This window comes from Ctenopharyngodon idella, chromosome 2 (assembly GCF_019924925.1).
Source record: "Ctenopharyngodon idella isolate HZGC_01 chromosome 2, HZGC01, whole genome shotgun sequence".
NCBI lineage: Eukaryota > Metazoa > Chordata > Actinopteri > Cypriniformes > Xenocyprididae > Ctenopharyngodon > Ctenopharyngodon idella.
The window spans coordinates 34,823,466-34,837,083 of record NC_067221.1 but is presented as its reverse complement, the minus strand read 5'-3'; the positions used below and the strand labels follow the sequence as shown (position 1 = coordinate 34,837,083).

The 13,618-nt window shown below is 37.2% G+C and overlaps 1 protein-coding gene across 5 annotated transcripts in view; it reads right to left on the bottom strand.

The window, feature by feature from the left end:
* Window positions 1–13,618, bottom strand: part of LOC127497041 (prolyl 4-hydroxylase subunit alpha-2-like) — an 84,604-nt gene that overhangs the window by 34,092 nt on the left and 36,894 nt on the right. For 2 of the 5 annotated variants that reach the window (XM_051865155.1, XM_051865140.1), the window contains exons 2-15: window positions 11,019–11,117; window positions 9,710–9,806; window positions 9,391–9,542; window positions 8,487–8,606; window positions 8,158–8,379; window positions 7,915–8,060; window positions 7,645–7,821; window positions 7,345–7,400; window positions 7,072–7,168; window positions 6,754–6,804; window positions 5,694–5,732; window positions 5,490–5,558; window positions 5,314–5,410; window positions 4,462–5,180 (exon numbers count right to left, since the gene is read on the bottom strand). In XM_051865155.1, the coding sequence (XP_051721115.1) occupies window positions 5,110–5,180; window positions 5,314–5,410; window positions 5,490–5,558; window positions 5,694–5,732; window positions 6,754–6,804; window positions 7,072–7,168; window positions 7,345–7,400; window positions 7,645–7,821; window positions 7,915–8,060; window positions 8,158–8,379; window positions 8,487–8,606; window positions 9,391–9,542; window positions 9,710–9,806; window positions 11,019–11,100 (1,476 nt within the window). In that variant the 5' untranslated portion in view covers window positions 11,101–11,117 and the 3' untranslated portion in view covers window positions 4,462–5,109. Of the gene's footprint in view, window positions 1–4,461; window positions 5,181–5,313; window positions 5,411–5,489; window positions 5,559–5,693; window positions 5,733–6,753; window positions 6,805–7,071; window positions 7,169–7,344; window positions 7,401–7,644; window positions 7,822–7,914; window positions 8,061–8,157; window positions 8,380–8,486; window positions 8,607–9,390; window positions 9,543–9,709; window positions 9,807–11,018; window positions 11,322–13,618 lie in introns of those variants that run through there. The other 3 variants (XM_051865144.1, XM_051865136.1, XM_051865166.1) reach the window with 3 other exon arrangements.

Sequence of the window (13,618 nt, the reverse complement as noted above, 5' to 3'; positions counted from 1 at the left end):
GAAGAACACTGGATTGAAGAAAGGGGTTCATCAAAAGTTATAATTAAAAAAAAAAAATGTATTTATTAACATAATCCTTGATCAAAAATCATATATAAGATTGTTTTTTAATAAACAAAACACATTATTCTTGGAGTTTAATGATATAGTGAACAATGAATATGTTTTCACCTTTTCATTGTCTCTACATTCTCAGCATCAATGCATTGACTGAAGACCTTCAGAAGGTCTTTCGTCTTCCCATATAGCTGTGCAATTTGATCTATAAAACAATCTGCACTTAATTGTCAAAAGGTATTTGATTTATGTATTGATTTTTACATCAAGTTATAATGAAAAAAGGTTTATTATGTAAGAAACCAAAGAGAGAGTTAATATTGTTTAGTCAATAATGGAATTAAAAAGTGAAAGAGAGTAACTATAATGTTACATATGAGTGCTTCAGTGTTGAAATTATGGAAAACTGTGGTATACTATTGTTCATTTTTGGTCTCACAAATGAGTGACAAAGTCTCACAAATGAAAACATACAATCAACTTGTCATGACAACAGTGTAAAACAAAACACTATAACATTAAATTATTAACAATAAAAAAACTATACATAAAATATAATGAATTGATATTGAACTGAAATAATAACCTGTTGATGAGAAGAATTCATGCTCGGCAGCAGCATAGACAATCCAAAAACACACAATGAATACTGTCAGTTCCTTTACAGCCATTATCAGACCTTCAGTATCTCAAAACACAACTTGTGTATATGTATCTTGCAGTGAAATTGAGCTTAAATACAGACACACACCTTTATAGAGTCCAAATAGAGACACACCTGTATCTGCCCACATTTCATCATTTCTCAGTACTCCTATTATCTGAGAACAAAAACAAAAATTAAACTTTACATGAGTGAGTGTTAGCGGGCTGGTTAAGGGAACAAGGAAGCGTGAAGGCAGGATTCACAGCAGTGATTTTTATCAGCATATTAAAAACAGGAGAACAAAGTCATAGCAATCTAACAACAAACACAAAATAGCAATCCAGTATATCATAGACAATAACAAACAACTACAACTGAAAACTGAGGGCTATAATACACATGGGAAATGAGGGAGAAAACAAGAAACATGCAGCTGTCGAGCTGTGGCTACTAAATTAACAAATGAGTAACTATGGAAACAAACAGTGTCATAATAGTAACTGAGACAACCAAACAGGAAATAATCAGAGAAGAAACACAGGTGCTGCATCTCAATTCGCATTCTATCCATCCTAAATAGTCGAAATTAGAATTAGTGTGTCCCACATCGTAGTATGTTGAAATGAGTATTCCAAAGATACCCGGATGGTCTACTTTTTCCGGTTAGAATCCGAAGTGCAGATCCGTGCACACTCTCTAACGGCTAATATTGCCCATATCACATTGCGCTGTGGATGAGGATTCGTTTAGAACTACAAATACGAATAAAAATTAAAAACTACAATCATGATGGATGTGCGAGACCGACGGTTAAGCAGAGCTGTTAAGATGAAGCGGTTTGAGTGATTAATAATCAGTATCTAACCTGACGAAAAGATATTTAGATATTTATTAAATGTTATCTACATCATATTGCATTGTTAACTTTTATAATGATGTGTTTGGTCATTAACTTTTAAATGCATCATTATGCAAACATGAGGAGAGTTCTTCACATGAAAGACCCATGACTGGCAGATCAACGTGCGACTACATTTCTCGCCGAAACGGTAGGAAATTTAATCTGGAGGATTTTAACTGTGACAAGATGATTGACAGGGCAGTTTAAACAGTTACAGGTTGCGTAACTAATAGACAGAACATTCGTTAAAGACACAATTATGACGATGTAGTATGTCCCATAGCTTGCATATTCTTCTGCTACACACTCAAAAGTATGTACTTTTTCTTCACAAAAACAGCACATACTTTTAGGGCATAGTATAAGTAGGTGAAGTGGGACACAGCAAGGGACTAAAGCAGAAATACATAAACAATATAAAAGTCCACAAAACAAAACATAAACGTGACTTCATGGCATATCACAGTAGACTTTTATTTCTTCTATGTAATTAGTTACTTAGCTACCAATATACTTTGAAACATTCATGTTGCACAAATGGAGATAACAAAGAGTAATGGTTAAAGGGCCTAATGGTTAAAGAGTTGGACTTGTAACCCAAAGGTTGCGGGTTTGAGTCTCAGTACTGGCAGGAATTGTCGGTGGGGGGAGTGAATGTACAGTGATAATGTACAGTTATGGAATTGAGGTGAGATCCTTGAGCAAGGCACCAAACCCCCAACTGCTCCCCGGGTGTTGCAGCAAAAATGTCTGCCCACCGCTCTGGGTGTGTATTCACAGTGTGTGTGTGTGTTCACTGCTCACTGCTGTGTATGTGCACTTGGATGCAGAGCACAAATTCTGAGTATGGCCACCATACTTGGCTACATGTCACATCATTTTCACTTTATAATCATGATAGAAAAGGAAAGACATCCTAATACGTGTATTATAAACTGTTGTATTATTAAGGCCTGGGGGGTATTCCAGAAAGCAAGGTTAATTTACCGTCACATATAACCCAAACCTTGCTTACTCAAGGTATGTTGAATCCCAAATGGCACCCTAAATCCTCACGGTCTTCCTCAGAGTCCGCACTTTTGTGATGTAATGCCACTTTGACTGCCGGGTAAAGTCCTCTGTGTAGCTCGCAAACTTGCGGGCTCAGCTTAAGTGTGCATCGAGGGCGCATAACGGCCGCATTGGGGGCGTTCACGAGCACCCTTCTGAAACCTAAAATGATGAATGACACCCTACGGTCTCTTGGACTTAACGGACAAGCGCACGTGGCTGCCATTGTAAGTCCACAAGACCGAAAGTGCATAGAAGTGTGCCATTTGGGATTCAGCCTATGTTTCTGGTTAACACACAAGACATTCTCAACAGAGCAACGAATCGAGGATCTGTGGAGAGAGCGCCCAGCAAAACCTCTACATCCTACTTCTACTGGGTGGCAGTGTGCTCTCCACCCCTGCCTCCGGCATTCTTCTACAAGTTCCTGGTACGTGGCATTCTTCATTCTTCAGTCTTAATATGATTGGTTCAGATTTGAGAAAAACAACATAGTTCCTCTACCACGCTTACTAGCAGAGTAAATTAAGATTAGAACAACTGAATCACAGAATCATCAAAAATCACCGGGTTAATAGTTCATAATCGCTATGGCTACTTACATACCCTGAAAGTTACCTCCATTTTTGGAACTGAAAGTTGAGGTTATCCGCTTACTCTTAAACATACCCAGGTATGTCACATAACCTGCTTTCTGAAATACCCCCCTGCTCAAATGTTGCCTAACAACTTGTCAAACTTTACTGGCATAGTGACCTTTTTATTGCATTGTCGGAAGAATGCTGCATTTACAACGTTTGACTAACAGAAACTAAAAGTAAAATGAATTTGCAGTTTTGCAATAAAACAATAAAAACACTCTCTGTGGGCAGGTTGGGAGACATGGGTAGGTTGGGAGACATGGGTAATGTTAAACTTGTAGTTAAACTTGTAGGTGAAATGTTTCCCTTTGGTCTTGGGTAAAATTTGCTTATTGTAATAATACCTAATAAAAAAACACACCCATGTCACGTATCACGTATGTCAGCAATCACGTCAATAATGAAACTGGGGGTGACTTTTCCTTTGCCATGTTAGGTTCCTGTGGTTCAATTAGAAAAAAATAAAGTTTTGTGACAGTCCCTCATTTAATGAACCATACAGTCCATCTAGTCCATGAAAAGCAGTAGGCTCTGCGCTGGTCGTGGTAGATTAGAAATGAATTCACAGATTCAGTTCAGTAAACATTTACATCTGGAAGTACTGGAATCAATATGACTTTACATGTGTTTGTGTTATGTTATTGCAGTATGAGATTTGTTCTTCTATCTCTCACCCTGCTCTGTCTTAAACTGGATTTTTAAGTGAACCCCAAATGCAGAAAACAATTGCTGTCAACATACTTCATCATCTTCATGTGTGAGACGTGACACTCATGACATGACATAATACACCCACATACTATGTTTTTCTGCCTTTCCTTCTCAGCTTTCCTTCTACAACCCTTCTATATTGACAAGGATAGGAGTCTCACTGCTGACCTTGGAACAATGAAATATTGCTAATTTAAGATGTTATCACTGATTTGAGCAAATAGCACTGAAAATGTACTTTTTTTTTCTCTGTGTGCATGTTTGTTGAAAGTGGATCACACAACAAATACTTTGACAAAAGAAGAAGATAACAATGTCCTGAGACCACTTGTCAGAAGTTTTATTATTGCTGTGTTATTATCATCTCTTTTTTTGCCCTCATTGGCAGGTTGAGAGTGGATCACTTTATATATTTGAAACATATAAGATAAAGAGACAAAAAACATCCAAAAAAGTAATGTATGTCCAAACATATTTATTGAGTCTTAAGAAACTGAAAACACATTGTTATATAAAGATGTTTGTATTAATTTATTTTACAATGCTACATTAAATAATGTTGTGGTTTCATTCATTAGAATAATTAAAAAAAAAAAAAAAAGAGGAAACATGTAAAATTAAGCTTTAAATACAACTGCAGAAAACTGCGTCTCATCTACAGGAATAACACACTTGTTGGTTGCTAGGATTGATCAACTCAGGTAATGTGATTATCCATTGATATCTTGCTGAAACTTAATTTTACTCTATTGCACTTTTTTAGTTTTATTACATATTATTACATAGGTATATTACAGTTATTTTTAACATTACTGCCACCTAGACAGTAGTAAATCACAGTAAAAGTTAAAGGATTAGTTCACTTTAAAATGAAAATTATCACATGACTCACCCTCAAGCCATCCTAGGTGTATATGACTTTTTTCTTTCAGATGAATACAATCTGAGTTAATTTTCATTTTAAAGTGAACTAATCCTTTAATACAATATATAGCTATATTACAGATCTACTGTACATTATAAAAACTAATGATACATAATATAACAGATAATTCTATAGTACAGATTAACTTAATATGATTTCTACATGGTCACAATGTCTTTCACTCCCAGTCTGACAAAGAACAGGGTCTCCTGAACTCCTGTCCAAACTCATGGATCCATTTATTAGCCACTGAAAAGACAACAGAAAAAAATATAGCTCAATGTCACGTGAAATTTAGTTTTTAAATAGATTTATTTATAGATTATAGAAGATACATTAAAAAAGAGTAATCCAAGCCAGTAAGAATTAAATAAAAACCTACCCCATTTGTTACCCACTAACACAGGGCATCCAGCATGCTGTGTATCTAAATCCACTCTGCCATTCTTTTGGAGATTGTACCAAAACACTGCTGAACCCTTAAAAAGCAGAGGACGGATTCACGAATTTTACTTAAATCATTCTAATACCATATAGATCAGTGAATTGAGGGTTTACCTTTTTTGGCTTCAACGCAACTCCAACTTCAGGAAACACAGTGGCGCCCCCTATCTCCACATCACTCATCTACAGCAAGAGCACATGAATCATTGTTCAATATGACTGTACAAAACAGGTAACATGAAAAGTAAGTAACTTTTAAGCCTTGTAAGCCTATAATGTTTACAATGCCATTTGCATTAAACTGTGGCCAAGACTTACATAAATTAAGAACGTAGCAATCCTTCCATTCTCATCATCCTGTGAGATCAAACATTAAGTTATCTTACGATGATTTGATTGGTCCATATATAATCAAGCTCTCATTGACACAAGAATTTGAAATCTTAAAAGCAAATTAGCATTTTCAAGCAATGGGTTCTCTCTGGGTTAAAGGCTGCATCACTTTAAGTAATACACTCGCACACAGACATAGTCAAACCTTAAACTTGAACGTAAACTAATTACCACAACATTTTGTTTACTGACAAACAATAAGTTCTCCATTTGATGAACAGTGGATAATGACCTGCTGGTTGAGAATTTTACCATAATGTCTGACCAAGTTCATATAGGCTACCGACTTATGGGGGAGTGGTTATGTTTGGGAGTGGACTTCAGAGATGGGACCAATCAAATGGCAGCCTCGTAAAAGGGAATCCACTTGTTAAGTCTAATGTCACGTGTCACTGTTTCCGGGTCCAAACATGCTGTCAGATTCCAAAAGTAAACAAACAGTGCTAATAGTACACTCACGGTGTGCTGTAATATTACTGAAAAATCATGTAGTATTAAAATCCTAACCTTCATGTCCATACTGAAATCTCAGATAGCCAGACACAGTGATTCATCTTTAATGAATCATTGAAATATTGGTGTCTGGGAATAAATAGTGCTCATAAACGGGTGTTAAGATAGTATTCTCAATCAAAACGAGAGGCTTGGACCTGGAAACAGCATTCATTACACCACGACTTAACAAGTGTTCAGAATTCAACACTGAAAACAAAGTGTGCAACACCTGGCTATACAGGTACTATTTGTGATTTAAAGATGGATTAGTTATAAATTATATTGAGTACTGATATATCACCACCAAGAAAACCATTTGCCATTAAAGTGAAATGTGTAACTGAAAAAACAAAAGATCAGGGGCAATGGGAAAGTCTCCTCAAGTAATGATAACCACAGACCTTATTTAACTCCAGAGAGAATCCATGGCATATACCAGGTTGGCCCTACAAATTTATGTAATGGCTTTAATTTAGCAAATATATCTTACCCATGCATCATAATGTGGTTCAAATCTGCCACCAATCCCATAATTCTGAACCTGGAAAATGATTGCACCACTATTGAAATGAAAATTTCAGGTAAAACAACAATACTTCACAGTGAAAACAAATGTTAATCCATTGAAGAGACCTTGATATCTATTGAAGTTTGAATATAAAATGGTTATATAAAAATGTAGCCAAATATCAGCCCTCAAAGTGCTTAGGAACTGGCAAATGTTACAAAAAAGCGGATTAAGCCAATGTTGCCTTGAAGTCTGCTGCCTGTGTATGAACAGGTGATTTCTTTCTTACTGTAACCGTACATGTAGACTTTCAGCTGATTCCATGGAGAGTCCTGTGATGTCTGCAATATTCTGACTGATACGAGAAAGCACAGTGTTGTCTTCCTCCAGAAAAACACTGAAAACAAGGGAATGGTTTCAAGAAACACTTATGTTAGCAAATTGAACCATATTGTAAACGTTTTCCATTTTTCTTCCCAAGTGTGAGACCAAAATTGTTAATTAGTTAATTAAATAAGTAATATAAAATAACATTAATTATTTTCATTTTGGGTGAATATAAAAGATTATCACCTTTGAGACGTACGGAGGTTTGAGACTCTCAGATGTCTAATCCTAGACCTAGAAAGCTAAAGTAGGACACACAAGGGAAGTGGAACATCAAATATAAATAGGAATAAATAGGAAGCACACACTATAGAAATAAGTTGCCAAGCCAAATTTTAAAAGAAATATCCACATACATTTGCCCATTGAATAGATAAACAATAAATCATCAAAACTATTAACAAGATATTAGATTCTAATAATGAAAAAAAAAAAAAAAAAAAAAACATTTTAATGTTTTTGTTTGTGTGTGTTTTATATATTCACTTGAGGTTTGGAGATATTCTTCAGGATCTCTATCTCTCTGTCTGATATAATGTCATGATATCTGATGATTCGAGGTTCGTCCCACTCCACTTCCTCTTTCACTGGTGCGTACATCAGTCTGGGGTTTCCTCCACCTGTGCTGTACCTACAGGACAGCGCCCTCTGCCTCTTGGAGGTCTGATTTTATAAAATATAATTGACTTACAATCAACACACAAAGCTTCACATTAACTGTTTGTAATTTAATTTGAAATAATGCTCAGCACTTGCCCTCTCGTCAACTTCTCCTCTGCACAGTGCCTCATAGAGGTTTTTTGATTTTGTGTTCAGCATGAATATGTCAGGATTTGAAGTTCTCTGTAAGCGAAGGTGTTTGTAAAGGCTCAGCTCAACTTTGACTTCGTCATTAGTTGGATCTGAAGAAAATAAGTTTATATAGACATTTACTTCTATAGTCCCGCAACCTCACACATAAAAATATTAGTATTAAACTTCATGTCACCATGATCTCACCCAGATTTAGAAGCTGTTGGCCAAAGTAGATTGCCACAGGTAGGCTGCCAAAATGATAGGCTGAGGAACTAAGGTAATGGAGCAACTCTTCCTCAGTAGTAGTTGAGGATTCTGTTAATCTGTCCAGACTGTACAGAAACCAGAGAAAAGCATGCTGGAATTTGTCCTCATCATAAGCGACCAACCCTACATTGTAGGCTTCATCTGCATTTAGAGGTGTTTCTGTGAAATGTAAAATTAAAGTGTCAATCAGATTGGAACTTATTTTGAAAAAAAAAAAAAAAAAAAAAAAAAAAGGAAGTGAAACTGCATTGGTGCAGACATTTCACCCTTTGTGATGTTGTGTGGGTAGAGTTTGTAGAACTCTTGCAGTCTGATCAGTTCTGAAGCTGCACCATCCACGTCCTCCAGCTCTGGGATATCTGCGAATGCCAGCAGTTTCTGATACTCTACAAGATTTTCAAACACAAGAACAGGTCCATAAACAACTGAAACTTTTAATAAAATTACTTGAAAGCTTTCATCACCATTCACCTTAAAGGGTTAGTTCACCCAAAAATAAGATTTCTGTTATTAAGTACTCACCCTCATGTCGTCCCAAACCCGTAAGACCTTCGTTCATCTTCGGAACACAAATTAAGAACGCAGCAACGTCATTGCACCTTTTGAGCTCCAGAAAGGTATTAAAGACATTGTTAAATTAGTCCATGTGACTACAGTGGTTCAATTTAAATGTTATGAAGCGACGAGAATACTTTTTGTGCGCAAAAACAAATAAAAAATAACAACTTTATTCAACAATTTTTCTCTTCCCTGTCAGTCTCCTATGCTGTTGATGTAGTGAACACAGTGCAGCGCTTTTTTTTTGTTGTTTGTTTTGTTTTTGCGCACAAAACAAAATAGTATTCTCGTCGCTTCACAACATTAAGGTTGAACCACTGTAGTCACATGGACTATTTTAACAATGTCTTTAATACCTTTCTGGACCTCAAAATTTGCAATGATGTTGCTGCCTATGTGTGGTTCAGAAACCCTCAGATTTCATCAAAAATATCTTAATTTGTGTTCCGAACGAAGGTCTTACAGGTGTGGAACGACATGAGAGTAGGCAATTAATGATAGAATTTTCATTGTTGGGTGAACTAACCCTTTAATCTCCAGATTTTTATTTCTATTTATAAATTATGCTGATACTGTACATGTTTCAGTCAAAGAACTTAAATAATCTCTCACTCTCATAATGACTTTGTTGAGTGTTTTCGACAATAGTCAACCATTCCCTTCTCACTCGTATAAGGAGTTTGTAAGCTGCCACAGGGTCTCTCATGGTTTTCTCAGGGTACTCAGGGTCAAAGTATGTGAATAGTTGAAGAACCAGAAGAATACTGCATTGAAGTTCATCAAAAGTTGTAGGGTTAAATAAATGTATTTAATAACATATTTCTTGATCTAAAAACACATATACTGCATGACTGTTAAATATTAACAACTAAATATTATAATTAAAAAAAATGCTTTAATGCTTTATAGGGAATAATGAAAGTGTTTTCACCTCTTCATTCTCTCTACGTTCTTTTCTTCAGCATCGATGTAGAGACTGAAGCTTTCCAGAAGGTCTTTCTCCTCCTCAAAAAGCTGTGCAACTTTATCTATAAAAAATTATATCTGCACTTCATTTTTATATCATTTTAAAACACAGGTATTTCTATTATACTGTATTGCCATACATAATGGAAAAAGCTTTATTATATAAGAACCCAAAGAGAAAGTTAATAATTTTTCAGTCAATTATCAATAACTAAAAAAGTGAAAACTTTATTGGCTAACCAAAAGCATAGGTACAGGTGTTTTTCCCATCATGTTGAAACAGGCCTTTGTGCAACCTGTACTAAAAAAACAACAACTTAGACCCAACTGGCTTGACTAATTTTAGACTGGCTTCTCATCTTTCATTTTTGTCAAAAACTTTAGAACAAGTAGTGTTTAGTCAACTACATTTTTTTTTTTTTTTTTTTAGAACGGAATAGCATTGGTGAAATTCATTCTACAGAGACAGCTCTTGTAAAAGTCTTCAATGATTTACTGATGACTGTGGATGCTGTTGATTCAGCAGTGTTAGTTTTATTAGACTGCGGCCTTTGATACAATAGATCACACGGTACTGCTTTCGCGGCTAGAAGAGTACATAGGGCAGTGGTCTCAAACTCAATTCCTGGAGGGCCACAGCTCTGCACAGTTTTGCTCCAATGGCCTTGCACCGGCTTATTTATCAGATCTGCTAATTGAGTATCAGCCTGGAAGAACATTGAGATCAACAACTCAGAATTTACTTAAAATTCTAAGGACCAAGTTAAGCCAGAAAGAGGATTGTGCGTTTGCGGTAGTAGCGCCAAGACTTTGGAAAAGCTTACCCTTACATGTTAGGGATGCTGCTCTGTACATATTTTTAAAATACAACTTAAGACACACCCATTTGCCATGGCATACACTTCTTGTTGATAATTTTTATTATTATTATTACTTTTTTTTATTGTATTATTATTGTATTATACTGTTTTTATACTGAGATGATATAAAGCACACTGGTCAACATGTGTTGTTTTAATAGTGCTATATATAAATTTGACATTAACATTGTAAATCTCAAAATATGTATGAAGATGTAATTATATGAGAAAAGCTGTGGCAAAAGCTGTTTACTGTATTATAATCAGAAGTGTCTCACAAATGAATAAAATCAGCGTAACAGTGTAAAAACATTAGAGAAATATGAACAAAATACTAAAATAATGTTTAATGAATGAATAAATAAACTCAAATAAATGTATTGATATTGAATTCAAATATAATTAATAATATACCTGTTGATGAGAAGAATTCATGTCCAGTAGTACAGACAATCCAAGAAAACACCAAAATTACTGTCAGTTCCTTTATGGCCATTATCAGACCTTCATAACCTCAAAACACAAAAAAAATGTATCTTGAAGTGAACTATAGCATGCTTAAATACAGACAGTTGACGTGCATTCTTTTAAAAACACACCTGTATTACATCACCTTCCTGTATTACATTTTGCAATTTCCCAGTACTGCAATCGGAGATAAAAAAAAAAAAAAAAAAAAAAAAACGAAAGTGAAACAACATTTGTGACATTCATGATGAGTCAAAAATAGCCGCTTGTTTCTTAGCCTATGTAATTAGTAATTTAGATGTACATTCACAACAAAGTATAAAATGTTACAAAAGGTATAATCATGATAGAATTGGAAATGCATTCTAATATAAACTCCTAAGACCCAGAAAAAAAAAAGTTTTTTGAATTTAGTATTTTTTTCACATCATTACATTGTTTAGAGCATAAGAAACAAATGAAAAATTATGTTTTATTCATATGTTATGCTATGTCCTCTGTAGTGGTCACCAGGACTAAGTTGTTTAAAAAATAAAATGACATGAAATGACATGTATAGGCAAAAACAATGGGATTTTTTTTTAAAAATCAGCAATCAATTTTTAGGCTTCAGGATTTTTTTAAACCAAACTTTGTATAGAGACGTTTCTCAACTATGTTATGAAAGATATAATGGAATTAATTGATATACCATTTTACTTTATGCAATATGTGGGTAAAATAGCCATACATGGGTCTTCCCATTCAATACTGTCACGAATGTGGCTCCCTTGCCTCCTCCTCCGCACCACCGGAGGGAGCCGTCACCTGAATATTGACTGGTTTCCATTCAGACTACGTTTCCCATAGGCCCACATTCCTGGGACTGATTGCGCCCACACCTGCAGCTCATCATCACACACACACACTCATTGCGAAGTCTTGATTTGCCCCGGTGATCATTACTGAGTGTTTTCTTGTGGACTGTTTCTCTGTTGCTGTTTGACTGTTTATTCCTTGTGATTCTCTGCCGCCTGCCCTGATCTTTTCTTGTGTACTGGACTGTGTTTGCTTGCCGCCTGCCCTGATCTCTGCCTGTGACCCGACTCTGTTTGTCTGCCGCCTGCCTCGACCATTGCCTGTTCCTGTTTATGTCCTTGTCCTTGCCCTTGCCCCTGTCTGCATTGGTGATTATCTTAATAAAAGCTGCAAATGGATCCCCACTCTGTCTACCCCTCATTACAGAAGACTTCGCCAAACAGCGATCCAGCAGCAATCATGCAGATCTTCACCGAGCTGTCCGCCCAGGCCAACCAGCTCGCGGTCCATCAACACCAACTGAATCGTTTGGCTTCTCTTACCGAGGAGCTGGTAAAAACCCTGCAGAGTCTTCGATTCAACGCCGCCGAGGCCGCCACACCACCGCCTGCGGCTCCCGCCAGTCAGGCCTTCACTGCCACTCCCACCGTAAATCCACGCCTCGCACTCCCGGAGAAGTTTGACGGTACCCCCGCAAAATGTAAGGGATTTCTTCTCCAATGTTCTCTTTTCGTCAACCAGCAGCCATCCCTCTATTCCACCGAGTCCAGTCGGATTTCCTTCGTATGCTCCCTGTTGACTGGTTGAGCGCTGGATTGGGCCACGGCTGTATGGAGAGAGGATAGTTCCGTGTTTCCCACCTTTTCTGCCTTCCTACAAAGCTTCAAAGAGGTCTTCGAACATCCGGAGGGAGGCAAAAGTGCTGGGGATCAATTGCTGTCGTTGTGTCAAGGTAAAACCACAGCTGCAGAATACGCACTAAACTTTCGAACCCTCGCCGCTCAAACGAACTGGGTCGAGGACACGCTGAAACTACTGTTTCGTAAGGGGCTGTCTCTGGAGCTACAAGCCGAGCTCGCATACCGCGACGAGGGAAGATCGCTTAATGAATTCATTGAACTAACCATTCACATTGACAATCTCCTCCGATCACGATGCCCTGTCCGACTATCCACTCTGACCAATCCCTCATCAGAACACATGCAGCTCGGGTACACCCCGCTTCATCCAGAGGAAAGAGAGAGGAGACGACAACTTCATTTGTGCTTGTACTGCGGTCAAGCCGGCCTCATCAAGATCAACTGCCCCATTCGACCCAACCCATCTAACCCGAAAGCGGTGAGCTCTCCACTTTCCTCCGATTATTCCTCTAACTGCCTCAAAATTCCCATTCAGGTTACAGTGAATGATCAATGCATTACCACGCATGCTCTTTTGGACTCTGGGGCAGCGGGTAATTTCATGTCAGATACATTCATCAGAGAACACAATATTACACTAACGGACTGTAACTCCATTGACAGTGGAGGCGCTAGATGGGAGACCCATCGGAGGAGGAAGAGTGGCGCACATCACCGCTGAACTTGCTCTGCAAGTGGGAGTCCTTCATCACGAGCGCATTCGATTTTACGTTATCCAGTAAAATCGACAGTAAAGTAAGGGCGGTGCTTGAGTGGCCTCAACCACGCACGCTGAAAGAACTACAACGATTTCTGGGGTTCGCCAACTTCTACAGGCGGTTCATACGA